Genomic DNA, 24,646 nt, shown 5'->3' on the forward strand with positions numbered 1-24,646 from the left:
TCTCGAAAAACCAAAAAACAAAACAAAACAAAAAAAAAGAAACCACTTTCTGTGGACTCACTATTTACCAGAGTCTGCTTTAAACAAAACCATATGGCTATCACCTCTGATTTGAAAATTATACCATACAGGGGATGGCTTATGTGCTGCCTTTCAAAGCTCAGATTTCTGGCTGTAAGCAGGCCAACATGAATTTGAAGGAACTTCAAGAGAGGGTTAAAGTTCAGTTTGGTATGCAAAGAAGAATGGCAGATAAGCTTATAAACATAGACTAACCTAAAGTCACTGAGGAAAAGGTCCTCAATGCTGGAGGACTGGTTTGAGCTCCATGTCTTCATTACTGTTCTAGTACTGTGATGAGAGACTAGACCAAGACAACTTCTAAAAGCAGCCGTTTAATTGTGGGCTTGATTACAGTGTCAGAGGGTTAGTCCATGACTGTCACAGTAGGATACATGGCAGCAGGCAGGCAAGCGTGGCTCTGGAACAGTAACCAAGAACTTACATCCTGATCTGCAGGCAGCAGCAGGTGGGGGGTGGGGGGGCCGGAGGTAGGGGTGAAGCTGATGTGGGCTTCTGAAACCTCAAAGTCCATCTCCAGTGACAGACCTCCTCCAACAAAGCCACACACACCTCCTAATCCTTCGTGAACATTTCCACCAACTGGGAACCAAACATTCAAATAGATGAGCCTACGGGGGCCATTCTCATTCAAACCACCACACTTGGCTTTGGAGACAATGGTGAAGTGTTGAAACTTTTGACGTCCTATCAAGAGGTTGCCTTTTGGAAGGTCTGAGCACAGAGGGGAGGACGAAGTGTTTTCCTCTTCTCCCTATTGCTCGGTATAATGATACAAGAATTCTCCACCCCATCGCACCAGTAGCCAGAGAGTCTTCCTCAGGAGCTGGTCGGTACCAGCTGAGTATCCTCATTCAATTCTGACACCATCTACTTGGAAGAAGCGTCAGGTTCCACAAGTCTCAAGAGCTTAGCCACACAAGACTACCTTATACTTCAGATGCCCGCTGTAAACACAGGGAGTCACAGTTCTAAGCAACTGCTATAAACTGGAGTTTCCACAGTCACCTCCTCGGATTTGGTTAACTTGTTAGCATGTCTCACAAAACTCAGAAATGCATTTACTAGTTTGCTGTAAGGGTTATTGCAAAGGATACAGCTAAATAGACAATGGAACAGAGGCATGGAAAAGGCATGGGGGAAGGGGCCCAGAGCCCCCCAGCCCTCTTTGGGCATACCTACTATCTTCCAGAATCCCCACTTGTTCATTTATCAGTACGTTCCCCAAGCCCCACCCCTTTGGTGAGGGCTTCCTTATGTGAGCATGGTCAATTAAATCACTGAACACTGGTAATCAGCTCAGTCAGCTCAGGTTAATGGTCAGGTAATGCAACAAGAAGTCCCACCTCTCTGGTAACTTTCTGGTGGCCAGTGCTCACCCTCCTGCTCTTTGGGATTTCCAGCTAGCAATCATCTCACTAGCATTAGAAAGATGGACACACTCCTTTGGAGAGTCCCAACGTTTTAGAAACTATATGTCAGAAAAGACCAATTGTGTCTTCCTAATGTCACAGGAGGGTCACCTGGTAACGGATGGATCAGTGAAGCTAGAAGCAATGGCCCCAAGGACAAGGCCTTAGTAGCAAGGCAGTGATAATGGGAACATAAAGAAAAAAGATGAGTAGGAATAACATCGGAGGATTGGAATTCACAGCAAACAAGAGACCTCGTGCATATGACGCTGCTGTAGGATAGGGCTGGTAGAGCCTGTTAGAAATAATGGAAATAATAGAAGATCAAGATGTCAAAGATGACTTCTGTTACCCATTAGGAAATCGAAAGTACTAACTAAATGGGAACTGTCACTAATGAAAATCAATCACAGGAGAAAGGTCAAAGAAAAAAAACATGTTGTTGCTGGCCCTTGAAGTGCAAGCAGAGTATAATAGAGCAATGTGCAGCATGCCTGCCTGATAGGGGTTCCCACCTGAGCAGTTAAGACCCAGGGCCACTGCAATGTGTCCTGAGAGTGGATTCTTTCATCTGTGCAGTAATTCCTTCAATAGCTTCCCCTACAGGACCAGTTTTTCTGGTTGGAAAGAGGAAGACTTTTGCAGCTGAGGTATAAATAGGGATTAGTGAGTTTCTTCAGAATGCTTTTGGCCTCAGCACAGCACAGATCTGGCCAGACATGAAGCTCAGATGTGCTGAAACAGTATCGGAGACAGTGGAAAAACCTGGAGCCTCTGTTGGTGATCCAAGAGACATGAAGTTACAATCATCTAGACAAAGTCTTCAAAAGTTACACATCAGCACTGGCCAAGATAGAGACAAAGATCATCTAGCAGAGAGTGAAAGGCTGAGATCAGAAGGCAGGAGTGGGGGTGGGGGTGGGGGTAGGACATAACAGTGACTGCCATCAAACTCAGTACTGTAATTAAGTAATCAGACTAATTTGACCAGATGGCAGGAATTTTCACCTGGATTCACTTTTTAAACACTTGTCATGTAAATGACAGTTGAAGGCCCGCCGGTATTGTGAGGTTGCCACTAGTACTTCACCAAGATAATAAACAGCTAAAGCCATCGGGTCAGGTGACGGTGCAAAGGGAACCCCCGTGTTGTGGATTCATTCCAAGAGCTACAGAGATAACAGGGGCCGATGGGATGGATGCACTAGTTCCGAAGCCATAGGAACAGGCTTCATAGCCAACTTCTCTGAAATACCATGTAAACAGTAAGTATATGTAATATACACATACCTCCAGGGGCACTTTTCATGGGCATAAGGGCTATTTGAGACATTATTGGACTGTTACAGATTATTAAAGCTAATATGGCCAGGTGGTGGTGGTGCACACCTTTAATCCCAACACTCGGGAGGCAGAGGCAAGCAGATCTCTGTGAGTTCAAGGCCAGCCTGGACTACAGAGTGAGTTCCAGGAAAGGCACAAAGCTACACAGAGAAACCCTGTCTCGAAAAACCAATAAATAAATAAATAAAGCTAATATGTGAGATTTCCACTGTATGCACACATCTGAATTACACACATATATGTTGCATACGTACATATACACATAAACCCACACACACACACACACACACTTTAAAAAAAAAAATACTGAAGAGTTCTACCTAGACAGGAATGCAGGCAAGGCTAAGCAGTTTCCCTGAGTTGAATACACAGTGTTGAGGGGTTGAGGGAGGACAAAGCTGCTTCTTGAGACAGAACATTAGCTCTAAACCTGCAGAGTATTCGTTTTCAATCTAAGCTAGGTTCTGACAAGTAGATACCTATGTGCAGGATTCTTGAAGTTGAAGACAGAATCATTAGAAATGACTTGACAAACCGATTTTTGACACTGAAAATAACGCATGTGCCCATGAGATGGGAGCAAACCTTCAACTTCATGGGATATTCAGTTAGAGAGGCTAAATTAATAAAGATTGTTGTGGTCCCCACATCACAGAGCTTAAATACAAGCTAAGAGGATAAAAAAAAATTCCAAGTAATTTAATTCATGTCCCAAGACAAAGTTCAAAACAATGAGAGGAATACAAGTAAGTAAATAAAGAACCCAACAGCACGGATAACCACAATGCCGACAGCCTAACCAGAAATCATCAGACACTTATGTAAGCACTAAGTTGGGAATCATATGGAGAAGAAAAGCCAGTCAATGGGATCTGACCTAGAAGTGGTACAGATAACAAAATTGATAGTAAAGAACATTAAAGTAGCCAGGGTAAAGGCACTGCATGTGGTTAAGAAAACGGAAGTAAGCAACGATGTGCTGAAGAAAGTGGTGGGAAACTCCAGCAGAGGCAGGCCAAATGGCAAGAAAGGACTTATAACATCTGGTATGGAAACATTAATGCGTTAATATACATTCATTAGAATAACTAATGAATTTATGTACAATGGTTGCAGCGTTTTTAAAATAAAAACCTGAGGGGACAATAACTAAACTCACAGAAAGGCAGTGGGTTTGGGAACAACTTCTAATTGGCTTAATGCAAGGAACACAGAGGGCAGTGGGTCTGTGCATTATCTTGATTGAGGTGATGGTTCATAGGATATACAAGTATGAAATCATCAATTAGAAGCACTTAAAACACATGTTGTTGTGTATCAATTGTACTTCACAAAGATAAGTAGGGGCTGGGGAGAAGCCGTCGTCATGTTAACTTTGAAGACCTGGGTTCAATCACCAGTACCAGTGTAAAATAAAAGGTGTGGTAGCATACACTTGTGGTCCTAGTAACAAAGAGGTGTGCATTGGTGGATTCTCTGGCCAGCCAGCTCTACTGAATTAATAAGCTCCAAGTCTATGAGAGACCCTATTAAAAAAATAAGATAGATAGCTCCTGAGAAAAGACATCTAAGGTTGACCTCTGGGACCTCTATATGCACATATACCATCCCACATGTACACCAGCATGCATGCGCTCTCTCTCTCTCTCTCTCTCTCTCTCTCTCTCTCTCTCTCTCTCTCACACACACACACACACACACACACACACACACACAAGAAAGATAAAAGCATAAAGAATAGACATAGAATCTTAAAGGAGAGAATGTTCAATATGAATAGTCATCATTAAAAAAGACTTTCCAGAAGTCAAAAGAACCTAGAGTCAGGCCTTGCTCAAGTGGCTGAAGAAACTCAGGGAAGTATTTAGGCAGAGGACAGAATACTGAAAGCTAAGAAGCAGGAATTTGTCTGCTGGGCAGAAGAGAAGAGCAAGTCAAAGAGCAGAGCAAACAGTCTTTCTCCATTTTCAAGGGTAATTTCTTCTTGAAACCCTGATGAAGCAAATTCCTGTATGTCTTAAACATAATTGCTGCTCATTCCAAGAGATGCCAATGTATCCTGAAAGCCAGTTAAACCACTGATGCTAAAAGAACACCAAATTGGTTTTGGATATTATCATGTCAGTAGAGGACACTAGTCCTAGTCATCGTAGTATGTCCTTTCTGCATTAATTATTCTGTGACAAGACTGGATGTCTTAGTTTAGTTTGTTAATGGCAAATGATTTCCATGTACTTAAACCATTTTAGCTCCCCTCCATAGTAAATAAATCAATAAAAACAATGCAGATAATGTATAGATTGCCATTTGTAACACAGTGACATAAACTTGCAAAGCAGAAATACTAGGGATATAGCACCACTGGGAAGATGACCTCACAAAGCCAATTGTTTCCTGATGATCGATCAGTAGTTTCCTAAGGACAAACATGGTGTGCCAGGTAAAATTGTGAAGGGGCATGAAGAATCTCTCATGAACAATCTGCTCAATATAGCTTTTAGGAAAGTATATACAATCCAAGATAGCTCCCGTAGACATGGATAAGATACATCACAAGTCAACACAGCTAGTGCATGAAATTTTGAAAATTTAAATTCTTGCAGACCCAAAAGGCATACTGAGAGGTAAGCTAAGGGAAAAGTAAGTAAGAGCAGTTAAGGGGGTCATTTGAATGATAGGTTTGAGATTTGAACTTAATCAGGAAACTTATAAGATCTGGAAAAGTAGAGTGACCTTGTAAAAGATGTCTTGAAGATTAGCCAATTCTATGTGCAGAATAGAATTAGGCAGACAATGAATGACATGGGAAACATATTTAAGATGTCATCATGGGGTCAACTGGAAGATAGGATGTGACTGTGAACTTAAAGAAGTGACAATTCCAAACACATTTAATACAAATAAGTAATATGCAGTGGTGCTTCTCATGTACCTGACATTATGTGTATTGGCCATCATATTATGGAACCTGCACCATTGCTATCCATGTTTCACATTTGAGAAAACAAAGGAACCAACACAGTCAATGATTGTGGTCTCAAGAACTAGTGAAGAGCTGAATCAAGGTTTGAACGGGTCAGTTTGGCTGCACAGGTCCATAGTTCTCTGCTGCCCTCCAGCATTTACTTGACAGATCATACCATGGCTACTGGGAATGCCACTAAAGGAGCCAAGGCCAAGGATCATTCTGAGTATGTCTGTAGGTGGACTTTTCTTTTCTGCCAGCCAATTCCCAAATAACCACACAGAGACTTAATATTAGTTATAAATGCTCGGCCAGTAGCTTAGGCTTGTTTTTAGCTGGTCTTAGAACTTAAATTAACCCATTCCTATTCATCTATGCTTCCCCAAGGCTCATTTACCTCATGTAAATACTTCCTATCCTGCTCACTCTGTATCTCATGGCATCTCCCCAGACTCTGCCTTTCTCTGCAGCATTCTCTCTGCCCTGAAAATTCTGCATAGCCATCAGCCAATCAGCTTTTTATTAACAATGAGAGCAACACATCTTCACAGTGTACAGCAGGATTATTCCACAGTGTGTGTCCACTTCTCCCTGTGGTCACTACCATAGCCCAGGACAGTCTTCTCTCCACAATGACCCTGGTTGCTTTCTCCATTTCCAAAGATGCCACCCCTCCAGTCGTTCTGCTCTCCAGTCACATCTCTACTCTCACCAGAGTAATCTTTCAGAAGCATGATCACATAACCTTTTGTTCAAAGCTCCTCTATGGTCTGGCCCCTCCAACCTTGTCTCATTCCTCACTTGCTTTTTAGGTTCCAGACATAAGGCTTAGTACTCTCTCATTTCTAAGACTTCAATGTTCTCTTAGTTGAGAATTCACTTTTCCTTCTGTCCAGCCCCCTGTTCCCGAACCAACTTCTACAAGGTTACTTCTTCAAGGAAATCTGCTGTAATCTCCTGGCCAACATTTGCTCCAAGCTTCCTCCAATGTACGTAGACACAAGTCCCTCCCACCTTGGCACCACTAATTACACTGCATTCTAAACTCCTGCCTAGTGAGTGGCCACTCCACAGGCTCTGAAGCTCCATGGAGGCAATGATTACTGGTTATTTTATTCCCAACACTCAACACAATACACTGCAAGGGGCCTAGTTGAATTCTTCCAGTTGAAATATAAGTGAATATTGGGTTTGACAGAGTGTAGAAAAGAAATCCAACTTTCTTTGAACACCTTCAACCTAACTAGTACTATTGGCAGAATTGGAAAGCATTTAGGAAACTTGTTTTTGGAGGTAGTTAGCAGAGAGATATTCAGTTGACATGTTGAATTTGGTGATGAAATGCCATCCAAGAAGAAATGTCCTATGTGCTGCTGTGGCACAGCAGGGCGTGGGCTCACTTGGGGATGAGGCTGGAGAGTCAGCCTTGCTCATTGTCATTTTAGAGAATGTTTCTCTCATTGCCTTGCTCAGTAGTCTTTACCTAGGCTGACTATTGCTTTATTACAGTGAAACAGAAACCAAATTGATACCAGGCATATTCCGTACATCAAGGGAGAACCGATCTCCTCTGCACCTTTAAGAAAGTTTGTTTGTGTCTTATGCACTTTGCTATTTCTCACTTGGATAGAGAGGCAAGGAGTGGGTTTCAGAGATAGGAGCCAAAACTGAAGTGCTCTTGATTCAATTACACAGCAAATAGAAAAGCTATTTCTGATCTTGCAAAGAATAATTTTGGCTTTTCTATACATCATTATTTGATAAGGACTTTAAAAAAGGTAGACTTTCTGGATGAAGATCTGTGAATGTAATTACAGCTTCAACTGTACTGCTGTTTCAGCTTGCAGAGGCGGGGCCTGACTAAGGGCTAGGAAGTACTTTTTGCATAAGATGGGGATCTGTCTGAAACAGCCTCTGGACATGTTTTGGTTATTCTGGCTATCAGAAAGTCCCTTCTAGAGGACCTGTGAACATCTATCCACGATCTAAAAGAAAGCCAGTCACTTCCCTCTGAGCACCGATATGAGGAATTTCTATGTCTGGGCTGGGTCCAAATATTTCTTCCTTTCTGATAAATCGTTTAGAGAGAGGAGAAGAGAGAAGGAAGGAGGAAGGACAGAGAGGGAGATATTGATTTATTTCACTCTACTGCAAAGGATTTCTCTTAATAACTCATATCTATAGAAATAGGATCCTCTTCACTAAAGGCCTGAAGACGGCAGTGGAAGTCACATACCTCTGGATGCAAACCCCAGCTTTGCCTCTTGCAAGCTATTTAACTTTGGATTAGAACTTGAATAAAGGGGAAGGAGGATGGCCAAATCAAGGCGAGCTCAGGGGATCTGGTTTGGGTATCAACATAGACTTCTAGAAGGCAACAGGGAACACAGGCTGGGTGCCTAGACCATTTTACACAAAGCCGCCTCAGATTTATGTGGAACTCTGTTGCAGAATATTTGTTTACACTGTGAAGCTGTGTCTTTGCCAAGGCACCTTCTGATTGGTTTAATCTAGAGCTGAATGGCCAATAGCTAGGCAGGAAGAGGTTAGGCAAAACTTCCAAGGACAGAGAGGACTCTGGGAAGAAGAAATACAGAGTCGCCAGCCAGACTTAGAGGGAGCGGGATGGGCAGTATGGAGGTGAGATAACGCCATATGGCAGAATGTAGATTAATATAAATGGGTATAAAAGCTAGTTGAGAACAAGCCTAAGCTAAGGCAGAGCTATCATAATTGGTAATAAGTCTCTGTGTCATTATTTGTGAGCTGGCAGTCCCAATGAGAAAGTACTGCTACAAAACTCTACCTCAGATTACACATGGATTAGTGTCACCTCAGAATCTCACCAGTGCCAGAGGGGACATGAGAATACATAAAGTGAAGTGATTCAGAAGACTGAATACAGCCAGATGGGTTTGGGGCTGAGCTTTTTAATTTTTTTCCCCTAAGCCACAGTACTTAGAAATTCTAAGCAAGTATACCCAAAGCAACATCATTCTTTGGGTTGAGCTATGAACAGAGCAAAATCATATACAGCTTCCAAAATTTTCCCAACTTAGCTCATGGTGCCAGACTCTGCGCTTCCAGACTGATGTGTCTAATAGCATGTGTCAGCAACGGATGGAGAGGAACATTGTGATGCATCCCAGAGACGTCCATCAGATATGCCACACTCCAGCACCAGCACCGTGACACCACCCCAGCTGGCGAGGCTCAGGTTTTCATGAGCAGAGAAACCTGCTGCAGGCACTTGAGAAACACTGAACGTGGCAGCAGTTGGGGGCTCCTTAACAAGTGGAGCCTGGGAGACTAGGGAGCTAGCCCAGTAGGTACAGTGCAAGTCTATGAGAATCATGAAGACCCCAGTTCAAGACCTAGAACCTAAGATGCTGGCTGTAGTGGCCTGTGCTTGTAACTCCAGAGCTGGTGAAGTAGAAACCAGTGGATATTTGGGGCTTACTAGCCAGCCAGCCTTGGCTAATGGGCAAGCTCCAGATTCAGTGAGTGACCCTGCCTCAAAAAAAAAAAAGTTTCTCTCCTGAGGAAGGATACCTAAGGTTGACTTCTTGCATGTATCTCACACATGTATACATGCATGTGCACACACAATTGGAGCACACAGATGCTGTTTGTGTGGTTATGTGTGTTCAAGAAATGGCCAAAGTTATTTTGAGCAGAAGTACAAACTCTGAGGAAGGAACTGTGATCTTTCTGGACTCATGGGTGTGTTAGGGAATGAAGGCAGAAGAGAGGCTGGGAATTTTAGGCAAATTAAAAATCCGAACGCTTCTGCCACAGGTAACAAATTGGGAGGTAATTAAGCACGTTAAATGAGAATTTGTCACAGCGTTTCTTCAAACATCCCATTTCCCTTGTCACTTCAAGTATTTGATGAAAATTCATTACCCACGGCATCGCTTACATAAAGCATGATCTTGCCTATTGATCGAAGCCAATTTACTTCATTATGGGCAACGTTTCTCAGATGGGATTCACCCCCTACAATATTAATAGGCAACCTTAACAACACCTTATCTTAATCTGCTTTGTGCCACTGCAACAGAATACCACAACCTGGATCATTTATAAAGAGTCAGTTCTTTGCTTCAGATCAGGAGGCTGCAGAGGCCACACTGGAGGGGCTGGCATCTGAGGGAGGGTCACCCCCTGAGTGGAGTGGAGCAAGGTGATAGAGCATGTACACATGTACCCATGTGCACACATGTGCAGGTACATGCTAGAGAGGTCATGACAGGACTGTAGCCCAACTAGTTTACCTCATTCAGAACCCACTCCCACAATCACTAACCCACTCTTGAAATAACAGCATCGAAGGTCCCACCTCCCAACACCGTCACACCAGGGAGCAATTTTCTAGCACATGGACTTTAGGATGCGCATTGAAAGCACAGCAGAATTGGAAATAATATTTGTCTCACTTATGTTTTCTGCTAGTCACAACTTGGTGCAAGCTGTAAGCATGCACATATTTTTGTCGCCTTGCAATGACTGGGTTTCCATTCTTTATCCAGGGACAGAATGGTAGCATAGTTCCTGCTTCCTGTGGGTGGCCTGCATATCTGTGACATGTGGGGACATGGAAAGATTCCACCGGGAACAAAATGAAACAAGGGCTGTCTTGGACCCTGGTGACAAGTTGGGTTGTGCTATACATGGTGGTTCAATCCACAGCCTCCAGTCTGCCCTCAGCCCTAGCTTGGGAAAATCTGGTTGTCATGAGTGTATTGCAGTACTGAAGATCCCTGGTCAGAAAGAAGGTTAATGATTCGGGAAACTGAGTCTCAATAAGGAGAATCAGCTTACTTGGCAGCTCTGGCCTTGCTGTCCTCACAGGCAGGGTCCTCTGAGCTCTAAATGCTGTTCCTGTATGTCCAGCCTGGAACAGACAAGCCAGTGACAAGCCTTGTTCTCACGGAGAGGTCTTTCAGGTTCTAAGCACTGCAGCCCAGTGCTCTCTTACAGCCTGCAGCTTAGGAGACAGTTTAAGAGGAAGGAAGAAAACTAAAGGGTGATATCATAAGGCACTCAGGAGGCAGAGGCGGGAAGATTTCCGTGAGTTCAAGGCTGCCCTGATCGACATTGTTTCAGGCCAAGCCAGGGCTACATAGTGAGGCCCTGCCTAAATAATAAATAATAATAAACAATACTATAATAAAATATAATATAAATATAATAATGAATTAATGGTTTGTCTCAGCATTTCACTTGCCCCTTTTCTAAATGATTTGGCCTGTTTGCTTAACCTAGTCTCCAGCATATTTGGCAAAATAGACAATGCACATGAAGCAGAGCTGACTGTGCTAACAGCAGAGGGTTTCACACACAGCAAGGCCAAGTGGGGGATGTCGACACATAGGAGGGAAAGCGATCTGAATTGTAGCAGTCAGTGGAAAGATCTTGAATGTAAAGACATTCTCTCTCCCCCACCTTCTTTCTTTTTCTCTTGATGTCCTCCTCCATATTGTTTTTACACCTGGGAGCCCTACTTAATAGCAGGCACTCTAAACACCATTGCTGGATTAGACAAGCCAAAGGTAATCTGCTAGATGATGCTTAAAATTTGAAATTGATGGTATGATGGTGACTCTTGATTGTGAACTTGATTGAGTTAAGAAATGACAAGGGCATTAGTGAGGCACACCTTTGTAGGGAATGAGAGCGTTTCTAGAGAGGATTAATTGAGGGCACAAGACCCACCTTGAATGTAGCCAAGAGCATTGCCCCTTCTTACATATTCCTTTTATAAAGAGGCAGAGAATTTTCTAGCAGTCTCATAGCCTCTGTTACATCTGTTTCTTTGACCAGGACTGGAATACATTGATAGCCATTAGCAGCTCAGGAAACTAGGAAGGCAATGGGCAGCATTTATCCTCTTTGGGAAGAAAGAAAATAAGAGATTAAGACTAGCTACTGAATTAGCCAAGCAGCAGTGTCTACTTTCCATGAAGTATCAATTAATCCTGACTATAAAGCCTTTGAATGCAAGAGCTGGTGGCATCCCTAGTTTGTAATAAGGGGATGGAATGAATGAAACAATTATCCAAAGTCACCCAGCAAAGAAGTGGCCTGGCTTATCGTTTGAACCGTTACAGGCAGCTGCATATAATAGTAGTTACAAGAGCAAGAGGCATGAAGACAGATTCTTTGCTCAAGTCTGAACACAAGATGTGCTGATCCCTAGGTAAGAACACACTAATAACCCAGCTGAGTTCCACTGGGAATGAACAAATTCAAACATACAAGTTTGTCCAAAGCATGACTCCATCGGTGTGAAGTTCAAATGCAAGCAGCGTGAGTCTGAAGGGTACAAGATGCGATAGGAACTCCTTTGACTGAGTCATGTGATGAGAGGACAACGAGGGATGTTTCCAGAAGCTGGAAGGGCTCAGATGCTCTTTGGCTATGAAAATAGTGGCATAACTACTTCTGGTAGCCCACTGAGGACAGTGTACACCCAACAGAAAGAGATTTGGTCTTGAAACGGAACAATTTATGGGCTTTGCTAACTTCTGATGTTTCCAGCCCATAGGGATGAAAAATGGCTTGCTTGTGACTTTGGCCCATTGGAGGTGGGGAAAAAAAACAAAACACTGGGCCACCCCCCTCAGCCAAGCAAAAGACCTTTGCATTTTATAAACACCCAGACAAAAAGATTTCTTTTTAATCCCTTAACAGGATATGACATAGAGCTGGACTTAGCTTGTAAGCCTAAGAGCATGGCCTGCCAGCACAGGATAAGGGTACATAGAGAGAATCCCAGCCTCGGTTCTTGGAAGCCCTATCTCTAGTAAATCACCTAAAGTGGTGCCTGCTTGTTCTCTTTGCCCTCTGCTTAGTCTGAAAAATGTCAGAAAAGTGAGGTGTGCCAAAAGAGATACTGTCCACCAAGGCTGCCTGGGCACTGCATTTAAGCCAGGCTCTATCCCAGGCACTACCTCAGACCATCTAAATCCCATTCACCCAGGGATCAATAAAGGGGTACCCTATGAGTTGGCTTTAGAGCCCTTGAGAAAGCACAGGCTGACCACAGAGACATCTTCATCTCTAACACTGGAACATTTTAAGTCAACATTTTCTGTGTAGAAATGTGGCAGAGTTGTCCAGAGTCCCACAAATGTTAGGATTGAGCCTATGGAAGGGAAGTACCAGAAAACATGACACTTCCCCTAAACACATCTGATAATCAAAAGAGGTCTTAAAGCTACTTTTTCTCTTTTGACACTGCCTACTGTGTAGTGGATGATGGCCACATTCAACCCGAAATGATCCAAGAGAAGGTGCCCTACCTCCTGTGTCCATGTTCCTTCTTCCCACCATCCTCTGAAGAGCATCACTATGCCTTTAACCTTTGAAGCATCTGTCAATCATCTGATGGTATCCTTTCTCAGTAGTTCCTCCTGGGACTGAGTACTTCAGGCCTTCTCAACCCAGAGGAAATGAGTTTTGGTGGAATCTTGACTGACAAAAGATGTTAAAAAAATGAAAATAGGATTTTTTTTCCCCAAGAGGTACAACATTCTTTATAAATGTTATTTTCTTATTAGCATATTAACATGCATAGCTGGGACAGAGAGCTGATGATGTCAGTATTGCTGAGTGTGTGGATGAAGAAGTTGAGTCATACAGCATGTCGGCAGACTCTGATTTAGTGTTGATTTAGCAGGTGCTCTCTGCCCACTTTTTGGACCACATGGTGTCTCATTTCCATAAGCAATGCACTCAAGGCAACGTGGCTTTTCTAGTAAAAATAAGTGTCTTCTCAAACAGAGTTTGATGGCTTAGGGGCACACACATTCTGTCTAGACATATGATAGTTTTTAAATGCCATATGGTTAGACCACACTCCAATTAGCAATGAGTTTACAGATGCTACATGAAACTTCTAGAGCACTGGGTGACCTGAGGAGGAGCCCCAACCAAAGATAGCATGGGTAACAGTTGTGAGTTAGTTTTACTCACCCTAAAGAATATAAAGACCCAGCTTAGAAACTGAAGGAAAACTCAGTCTCTCCCCATTCCCTAGTAGTTCCTGATGTTCAGTCTATTTAAGGTGGTGATATTAAGACAGGCTTGTCATTAAGCCAAGTCATAGGTAGTATTTCAAGAGCTGACGGCTCTGACCTCTATCATTATTATGGGGAAGAAATCCCAGACTGGAGATGTAAGTAGCTAAGTTGATAGATTGTTTCTCTAACATGTACAATGACCTGGGTTCAGCCTCTAGCACTATACAAAACCATAAAGCTGGGCATGGGGGCTCCTGCCTGAAATCCCAGCACTCAGAAGGTAGAGGCAGGACACAGGACAATCAGATGTTCAAGGTCACCCTCAGCTTTATAATGTAATGTAATGTGAATGTAAGCCCAGCCTAGGCTACAAGAAAATGTCTCAAAAGAAAAAAAAAAGTCCTCAATCTCCAAAAATAAGTCAGTAGAATTAACAAATATCTGCTTAAAGCTCATCTGAAATTTCATGTTAACTATTCATTTTTATGGAACATCTAAACGAGAGAGAGAGAGAGAGAGAGAGAGAGAGAGAGAGGTAAATTTCTAGTAAGACCCAGCTATTAAATCAGAAAGCACTTCTGTCTTCAAAGGATAAAAAAATCCCGCTTTTTCTCCATCTTTATTGAGCATATTCTCTGTATCAGGCACTAACACATCAAGGATGAGTTTCAGTCCTGTCAACTCGGTGGGAAGAAGCATAGAAGAAATGATTGACAGTAGAGTGTGCTCTACAGTCATATGAAGCCTGAACAAAGGCATTTTGTAGTTGGAGTGTATTTCACAGAGAAAGGCAGGCTCCCTTTCTCAGAACTGGAGTGGCAGACTAGAATCAGAGCGGGTGGAGTCAGATGAGAAAGACCAGGAGCCAAAGAAGGGAGGTAGCCAGGCGGTCCTGGGACACATCAGGAACTCATAGTGGTTCTGCGCCAGAGTCCAGGATCTGTACTGAAGACACCATGGAGACTGTGGGAGCATGGAAGCTAAGAAGAAGGGCTCATATGATCATATACCATGCTTAAGAGCATCCTAATGGCCCACACTAGACAGTATATCTAGGGAGAGAAGAGGAAAATTTTTCAAACATGGGATCAACAGTTCACAAATGCCCCTGCATTTTCCAACCATAGAGCAGCTAAAAGGCCAGGCTTGAGCAAGATGGTGTAGGTTCAAGTTTCAGCTTAGAAAACTTAGTTTCCTATTCTGAGTATGGCTATAGTCATTTGTGAAACTTGAGACAGAAGATGTCAACCCTGTGAAGGTCATATGAAAGTCAAAGGATGTGATGCATAGAAAGTGCTCAGCCTAGGCCTTGACCACAAAACTCATACATTCCCTCAATGTGAACGTGTGTGTGTGTGTGTGTGTGTGTGTGTGTGTGCACACGTGCGCGTGCGTTTGTAAACATGCCACGGGCTCCTCGGAGGCCAAGCTAGTGCTGTGTAGAGTGACTGTCAGTGACTGTAAGCACTTAACACACAGCCCTTGTGCAGCCCAGGCCTCCGCCAGGAGACCCCAGCCAGCACTGCAAACTAACTTGGCAACCGCAGAGGAGGGCTGACTGCACCTGTTTTAAGTTTCACCAAATTTGCCAAAGCTTTGTCCTATCTTTTCTTAGGTACTCTGAAAAGCTGAGGGCAAGGAGGGACAAGGAGAAAACAAGGAACGGGCAGGCATGAAACCAAGCTGCATGAGACTCTGGTAGCAGCTGAGCTTGCTGTCCTGGGAGTTTAGGGACAGTGACAGAGGTTAGGATGGTGAAGCATTGATGGGTCAGGAGGCTCAGAACAGACTCTCTAGTCTACAGTGCCTCATAACCCCTCCCAATAGTAGGAGAATATGCCTGAATGTCCCATCCATCAATCCCAAACCCCTCTTCTCCTCATGGTAGGAAACCAGGGATCAAGCCTAATGCCCAGTCTTTCAAATATCAAAGAGCTGTAAACAGAAATACTGATATCCCACTTAGGACAATGCATATGGGGACAAGGACACTGATAACCCATTCAAGACAATGTACATGGGGGCAAGTCATTGTCTGTCCAATGAAGAATCTGCTTTTTTTTTTTTTCCATGACTTCCATCTGTCACATCTTGCAACATGGAAGCTTGAGTCTGACCAAGCCAGGACCAGCCGCTGCTTATAAATACTCAAGTAACAAGATTAAGTTGACCTTGTGCCCGTGTACCCCACATCTGATCTAAGTGGAGTCAGTCCATGTGGGCACTACACTGCCCAGGCAGTACACACCATGTCTGCTAATGTCACTCTGTCTTTAAGCAATGTGAGCTCATCTCTAAGAGAGAGGTAACTGGATTTAATGTCTTCATTTTAGTAGCTTCCATTTTCTCAAGGAAATACTAAAACTCCTTTGGTTTTCCAGAGTAAAATGGCTCTGCTGTGGAGGAAAATGGGACGAAGCATGATGCTTTTCTAACCTTCTCTGATGTCTCCTGGGGGCTCTTGCTTGCTTATTCTGTAATGGCGGCTGATAGAGTGATGTCTTCCAGCCATTTGAGGATGTAGCACTATATGCCTACAAGGGCCAGACATCACATGCTCAAGGTCTGACTCTGTCTTCAGAGACACTGCCCAGTTCTTGCTCTTGGATTTGAAGGGTGGATCATGTGACTTTCCCTGCCTGGACCTGTTCTCTTGTTTGCACATGAGAGGTTATGCTCACTCTTCAGCCCTGACTACTTTTTTCAAATACTCAGAACATGTGCATTCTTACCTGTCAGACTTCTTCAGTTTGGTGTGCTTATGAGAAAATAAGTCGTCCATATGAAAAAAGCAGAAACCATATGCCACAGAGGTTATGAATAATAAAACTTTAGCCCCCAAATGTAATGATGCTTAGAGACAGGCCTTTGGGAGCTAATTAGGGTTAGGTGTGGTCATGAGAGAGTGGGATCCTACTGATAGGATTCGAGTCCTTATAAAAGACATTATAGCGCTTAGGAAGATGAGACATGAGACAGAAACAGTCCACAAGTTCAAGATCGGCCTGGGTGATATAATGAGTTCTAGGCAGCTTGGGCTACAAAGGGAGACCCAATCTGAAAAGGAAAAAGATACAGGAGAAAAAAGAAGAGAGAGAGAAAGAGAAATGCTAGCTATCCTCACTCCACTCTCCACCCAGATTCCTAGAGGAAGGGCATGTGAGCACATCTAGTTGATGGCCATCTATAAGCCAGGAAGAATGTCCCACTGAGGTACATTGTGTTAAGCACTCAGTCTGTGGTATTTAGTTATACCCACCACCACCACCCAGGAAACAAATGCAGGTGGCATTCTCTAAGATAGTCATGGTATGTTCCTCTGTCCTTATGCTAGAAGAAGATCTGCCTCTAGGCAGGCAGGGCAATGGGATACAGACAACACAGCACAGCTGAGATTTTTAATGCCTTATGCAAGTGATGGTAACCAACATTGTCATGTAATTTTGTGCATTGTTGCTTGGTTAGGAGTAGAAATTGCCTGAGCTGGACTGTAAAGTGCTTTAAAGAAGTACGCAGTAGGTAGTCATAGGAAGTAAATGGCCACCTCCAGACCTCTTTGGAAGCAGGCAGGATGGGAGCAGAAAAGTATATTAGTAAGAATTGCACAAGGAAGTGGAAGTCTCCAGCAATAAACAAGCGCTTAGAGAAGTCATTTTTAGACCTATAATAATGGAAGAGAATAGCTTTTGGCTCTGCTGGATATAACAATGCAAGTGTCATCCTGAACAACACGTATCTTAGGTGGCATCATGTACATTCTTATCCTTTTAGAAACAGCTCAAATGTCATCTTTTCCGTGACTTTCTTAAATGTCGATAGAAAATGACATTTGTATATTTTTACATCCTGTAGTGCAGACTTTCTTAATCTTTCTTTGAGGCTTCAAATGAAACTTGGTTTTGCTTTTATAAAGCACTTACTGCATCATGTTACAGGAAGTTGGGTATGGTTTCTGTCCTGCTAAACAGTGAACTCTAAAGGCAAAACTGTGGACAGAGAAACTACTCAACAAACATTGGAAAGAAGGAGTGAGTGAATTGTGAATGAATGAGGTGAGTGATAAGTGAAAGAATAAATGATGAATTAATGAATTAATGATGAATGAATGAATGAATCTGTGCTCTTTTGGTGAGTCTTCATTTATCTCAGTCTTCTAGAGATTCCTTGACCCTACTTCCAGACTGAGGCTGACTGTTGCCATCTACCCATGTATGAAGCTCTGAAATATATTTAAGTACGGCCATGTTTTCACCCTCAGAGTCTTCAGTCAGCCACGGGAGCTGCCATAATATGGAGGCAGTACCCTTCAGAGCAACATACACATATTCCATATTTACTAATACCTGTCTCACTATTGCTTTGCCATATTTTGAAGATTTCTCAGCTATTAAAAGACACCATAACAGCCTGGACTACAGTGTAGCCTAAGTTTGGAGGTCTGTCTTCTTGTTTCCTAAGGAAGTCATTGTCTCGTCATCCACGTTTTTGTTTTTGTTTTTGTTTTTGTTTTTCGAGACAGGGTTTCTCTGTGTAGCTTTGCGCCTTTCCTGGGACTCACTTGGTAGCCCAGGCTGGCCTCGAACTTACAGAGATCCACCTGGCTCTGCCTCCCGAGTGCTGGGATTAAAGGCGTGCGCCACCACCGCCCGGCTGTCATCCACATTTTTAACCAACTCCTTAAAAAAAAAAAATTCCCTTGCCAGTCATTGAATGTGGGGTTTCATGCATACAAGGCAAGTGCCCCTAACACTCATCTAGCCTCTGACTGATGCTTTTAAAATAAAGTTAAACCAGGCTGGGTGGCAGATCTCTGTGAGTTCAAGGCCAGCCTGTTCTACAGAGTGAGTTCCAGGAAAGGCTCCAAAGCTACACAGATAAACCCTGTCTCAAAAACAAAACGACAACAAAACAAAACCAAAACAAAAAAAAAAGTAAACCAGTTGTTTTTAAGGTAATCCAAATGTTAAGTTTAGAGTAGGCGCTGTAGTACATATTCCATTAGGCCCTGAATCTGTCACATGGCATCAGACAAAGGGACAAATCCTCTCCTGATCCCAGAATGCCTCCCCTGGGGTCTTTTCTCCCTTTCTTTGCTGGTATCTGGCCCATGTGCTGTTCTTTGTGAACACTGTTTAGGCCAGTCCTCACCATTGTGAATCCTCAAGAGGAGACTCCTCAGGGATGTAGGGTCAGACACTTGAGGACCTAACACACATGTCATAGGCATACATTATGGGAGAGAGACAGAGTGAAGCAAAGATGTTGCCCTCAAATAATACCAGACAGGCAGTTGTCCTGACAGAGCCGTGGTGGACATAGCTAACAGCAAATGACGTGAAGAATAGATGAGATGATGATGTGAGAGTAGTCAGGAAGAAAGGCTTTTATTTTATCTTTTACTTTCTATGTCTATGGCTGTTTTTGCCTGCATGTATGTCTGTGCACCACATGCATGCAGTACCTGTGGAGCCCAGAAGACAGCATCAGATCCCCTTGAAACTGGACTTACAGGGAGTTGTGAGCTGCCATTTGGGTGGTGGAAATCGAACCTGGGTCCTCTGGAAGAACAGTCAGTGCTCTGAGCCATATCTCTAGCCCCTTAGGAAGGAAGGTTTTAAGCATTTGGTTTTCTTTTCCTTCTTTGCTGCCTGACTTCTACAAGTACTTATTTAATATTTACTGCGACTTGAACACTGTCCTTGAGAAAACAACAATGAATAATGTCATGTCTTTGTGCCCTTACTAAGCTTACATTTTGGTACAAATGATAATATGGAACTCCAAAAAGAGATACAAGTATGTAAAAAAAAAAAAAAACAGGTAAAAAAAGTAGGTCAGTTCCTCCAAAAGTTAAGCAGGATTACCCTATGACCCCGCAATCTCACTCTTGGGTAGATGCCCAAAGAAACTGAAAGCAGGGAGACAGCAGACATCTATGCACTTGTGTCTGTGGCAACAGTCTTCTCAATGGCCAAAAGACAGGAGCAGCCCAAATGTCCATGGATGAGGAGCTGACAAACACAAGGTGGGATAGATAGATAGATAAATGATAGATAGATAGATAGATAGATAGATAGATAGATAGATAGATAGATGCATACATACATAATAGACAGATAAATGATAGACAGACAGACGGTTAGACAGACAATAGGTGGGGCATTCTAACACATACCATTGCATGGGTGAGATTTGAAGACTTTAGGATAAGTGAAATAAGCATGTATTAAAAGGAACAAGTCTATATGATTCAACTTTCGTGAGGCCCTTAGACGATCAATTTCACACAGAATGTAAAAAGACCCTTTGCACGAGCTGCCAAGAGTGAGGAGGGAGTGGCTGCTTATTGAGACTATGAGCTTGACAAAATGAAAAGGTTGCAGAGGTGGATGGTGACACCCCTGAGACAATGTTAATAAACTCAGTGCCACCGAGCAGCACACGAAGATGGTTAAGCTGGTAAACATTAGCTGTGATTTTCACCACAGATGTCTGGAGTGGGGATGATTTTAATTAGAATCGTCTGAGAAGGGCATCCAAGGTGATTTCGAGTAAAAGCTCATCACAATGAGAAAAAAACATAAGATGACATGGGATATTTCTGATTTCATTCTAAATACAACAGAATGCTTTTGAAGTGTTTGGATCAGTTGAAAAATGAAGCTGTACATGCTCACACACACCCTTAAATCTCAGTGCTCAAAAGGCAGAGGTGGGTGGACCTCTGGAGTTCCAGGCCATCTCAAACAAAAAGAAATGAGAAACATCAAACACCTTAAAAGACTTTAAGATTAACTTAAAAGATTTTCTCTGTTGTGTGTGAAAAGCACAACAGAGCGTTCTTCTGGGAAAAAGTCAGAAGCCAGGAGGTCCTTTAAGAGACCCCTGTCATCACCTGAATAGTTAACTCAGGGATGTTGAGATGATTGAGATGAAACGTGAGGTTGTCAGGTAAGAGTGTAGGGGAGTGACTGACTGGAGAACTTGATTTGGGTATGAGAGACCAAGGATGGCAGCTCTATTTTTAGCTGAGAACGTTGCAAATGGGAATTCCATAGACTGAGAGGGAAATGACCAGAGGTAAAGCTGGTTGGCCGATGATGAATGGTAGAGAGAACCCATAGAGAGACATGTTACACAGAGAGTGGGACGATGGGCCCAGTGTCTGCCAGATACCAGCACTAATTCAAAGAAGTCGTTGGTTAAACTTAATTAATGAGTAATAAAAGTGAATGGAGGCTAGGAGCGAGGGAAAAAGTGAATGACTCCGTGGAGGCTAGGATCAAGGGAAAGTGGATGAGGGAAGAATTACCTCTAACCTTTACAAAATATGAAGGAGAAGATTTGGCAAAATCATGATTGTAAAAATACCAGTCTAGAATTCCAGTGATACTCCCAAACCACAGCTGAGGGTTTTATTCTGAAACTCCTCTTCCTCCCATAGGAATGTGCTTATAAAGCCAGCAAGCCTTGCCTCATAGTGCATAAATGCAGAAGGGACAGAGGGAGGAGGCGGGCTCTCCATGGCCCTTCCAGCTTTGAAATCGTAGCAGGGCCATTGAGGCCCCTCGGAAACTCTACCCCATTCCTGCCGGTCACCAGGCACAGATTTCACTGTCCACTCTGCACACACACACACACACACACACACACACACACACACACACACACACACACACCCTTGGCATCCTCAGTGTGCTGGTGTTTGTTATGCAATGACACTCAGTCATGCGAGCAAATGCCAGAAGTTTCGGGAGAGCGCCTGACCCTCGAAGGACAGTGATTTAAACCAACAGGAGACAAGATTATTTCTTTCCACCTGTGGCTGGTCTTGAGTTGACGGATCCACTGCCTGTTCTTATGGGACTTCAGGCCAGTTCCTCCTGGGAGTCACAAGTCAAGGAGAGAAATTAGTGAGAAGAGCAGATTTTAAAAGTCACTTTCACAATTCGATGTCTGCCCGCACAGTGGGAAAAAAATACCTGGCGTTACATTGTAAAACAGCTGTGCGATTGGCCACCTCTGTGTCATATATGATGTTCACACAACTAACTGTGTTTGTCCTGACTCTTTCTTTCGTAGGACTGAGGGTCCAGGGTGCATCGACATCAGCCCCCTCGCCTGTTTCTCTTATGACAAAAATTACCCCACCTCCAGCCACCTGGACTACCTCTGCACAAAACACGGCTATGGCCACCACCCCCGTAGCCAGTGGTACTCACAATGCCTCCGTTATCCCCACTACTGCTACATCGCTGACATCTCAGCTTCCCAAGGACAATTCTACTGACCCCAGAGAAGAGGCTGTCACCAGCCCGGCTTCGAAGAGGAATAACAGCAACACAGACTCTTCACCTACCAGCTTCTCCTCAACGAGCAGCAGTGTCCACTTGACACCCACACCCATGGAACAGAGTCCTGGCAGTCCTGAAACAAGTGTGCCAGCCACTGAGTCACAGTCCCCCACGCCCGTTTCTTCTCAGGCTCCAACCTCAACATCCCCATCCCAGACCACTTCCCCACCTGAGTCTCTTTCTGCCTCCGTTACCTCTAATCACAGCTCCACTGTGACCAGCAACCAGCCCACAGAAGCTCCAATGGCACCTGCGTCCCCAACAGAGGGGCCTAGTTCTCGTCACACACCCACTTCCCATGTCACAGCAGAGCCAGCACCCAAGGAGAAGGTGCCCCAAGATACTGAGCCTGGCAAAGTGATCTGTGAGTCTGAGACCACCACCCCCTTCCTGATCATGCAAGAAGTGGAGAACGCCTTAAGTTCAGGTGAGTCCCTCTCAAGATGAGCTAGTGTGATCTTGGCTGTGCTAAGGTCAAGCACCCCTCCCATGGGAGACAGCTGGAATGCGCAATACCTGAGGGTAATTATAAGGCTCAATAATTTCGACAAGAATGCAAGTTTTCAGTCACTCAATATTTGGCATTCTTTGTCAACTGTAGTCAGTTGACAATCTGTTTTATGTGGCTTTACAGAATGTCACAGGGATTGTACAGAAGAAGTGAGGTCGTAGGGTAAAAGAATTGGGTCAAGCTTGCCTAGGTTTTGCTTCCAACAACTTCCTAGCCCCCTCTCAAAATGGAGGAGAGCCCCCCCCCCCCATGGCAGGATCTTTTCTCTTTGGTTATCACAAAGCCAAAGTGAAAAACCAAAGCTGAGCACCAGGGGTCCACATCTATTTATGGCAGAGAATGGAGAACTGGGAGTCTAGGCTCAGAAGTAATGTTTACCTTGTTTGAAGTGGGAATATCGTACATACAGGGTTTTTAAAAATGAGTCTGATAGAAGGAAGGAATATTCATGACTTTTCCTTTAACATGGGAAGAGTCTTTCTCTCCTCTGGTGTGGTGTTTCCTGTCATGGTGGCGGGTGGGCTTGTCACAAAAATCGATTCTAGGTTATAATGAAGTTCAAGGTTGCTGGCCATCACTCTGAAAGCACCTTAGAGCCAACTAGTGTGGGCTAGCCTGACTGAAGAGGATGTTCTGGCCTCCAAAGACAAGATTAAGGTTAAATCAAAATTCAGCTAGGTTGGGTGACAGTTTCGGCTCTGAGCCCTGACCTGGACCACATTCCTTCCCCCATGCCCTTCTTTTTCCTCATCTGTAGTGTTTTGCCTAACATTGTCCTCGTGGAGCTCAGCTGGCAACACGGTGCTTAGGGGAGTTCCTGGCACAGAGTAAGTGCTCAGGAAACTACCGTTTGGCTCAGAGTTCTAATGAGATGTTGACCTTAGAAGCTGGTCACTGCAGGGCAGAGGCGGAGAAGGCTCGTTCATTGACACTTTGGCTCCTCGTGGAAAATAACATGAATTTTACAGAACACTGCATTCATTTTTGTTCTCCCAGGAACCCTGTAAAGTTAATGCCATGTTAGCCTCATTTTACCTTCTTGGAAATTATGGCAGACAGATATTCAGGGTCTTTTCTAAAGCCACCCATACCGTACACCAATGTGAAACTATCAACTTCCAGACCCTGAGAAGAAAAAGCTTCCATGAAAATAGTTGTCCATGTGGTGAGGAACCAGCGAGACAAGAATGGCCAGAACGTGATGTAGAAATGGACCCAAAGCCTTCCCCTGGTTGGTCATGCGACAGGCAGAGAATAGAATATGACGGTCAGATCATGTATGACAAGCTAGGGCCAACGGAAAGCTGTCAGTGGTGAAAAATAGACATCTGTTAGTGAAAACAGGCAAATGCTGGGAATGGACATAGTTCTAGAGAATGGTAGGAAAAGAGAAATCTAAGATTAACAAAGGAGTAACCGCTGGGAAGAGCCCATGGGCTAATCAGGCAAGCCATCCCAGAAAACTGAGTAGTAGACACTGTAGAAACATGTGGAACTTTCAAAGGATAAAAACAAACAAACAAAAAAATTAAATCTTATTTCAAAAGGCTGGGGGCATACCAGAGAGGAGAACAAGAATGAAAGAAACATTCCAATGTGATGAAGGAATCCATGACAGAGGCCTGGCTGAGGTATAGGAGGTGTACTAAGGGCCAGACCTGGGACTGGAGAGAGCTGAAACCGGAAGTCAGGATCAAGTCCTGTGGAAAGACCACCTCCATGACAGCAGAGACTCTCCATTGAAGGGAAATCCTCTGCTCCCCTAGCCTACCTCCCTTCTGACATGCAGCAGAAACCAAGACAAGTAGAGCTAGTGGTGTAGTGGAGAGCCAGGTGGGGAAGGGTGGAGGACAAGCCTGCAGAGGAGTAGAGGGACCCATTCATAGCCCATTGGCACCCTGTTGGCCGACTGGAGACCTCCCCGGGCGCAACCCATGAGCATCTCACACTTC

General features: G+C 43.8%; 1 protein-coding gene across 1 annotated transcript in view; it reads left to right on the plus strand.

Annotated features, from left to right (window-relative positions):
* The window catches only part of Parm1 (prostate androgen-regulated mucin-like protein 1), a 97,405-nt gene that overhangs the window by 45,642 nt on the left and 27,117 nt on the right, over positions 1 to 24,646 (plus strand). The window contains exon 2 of the mRNA XM_059274656.1: positions 21,912 to 22,610. Within this exon, the coding sequence (XP_059130639.1) occupies positions 21,912 to 22,610 (699 nt within the window). The remainder of the gene's footprint in view (positions 1 to 21,911; positions 22,611 to 24,646) is intronic.

This window comes from Peromyscus eremicus, chromosome 10 (genome assembly GCF_949786415.1).
Source record: "Peromyscus eremicus chromosome 10, PerEre_H2_v1, whole genome shotgun sequence".
NCBI classification, from domain to species: domain Eukaryota; kingdom Metazoa; phylum Chordata; class Mammalia; order Rodentia; family Cricetidae; genus Peromyscus; species Peromyscus eremicus.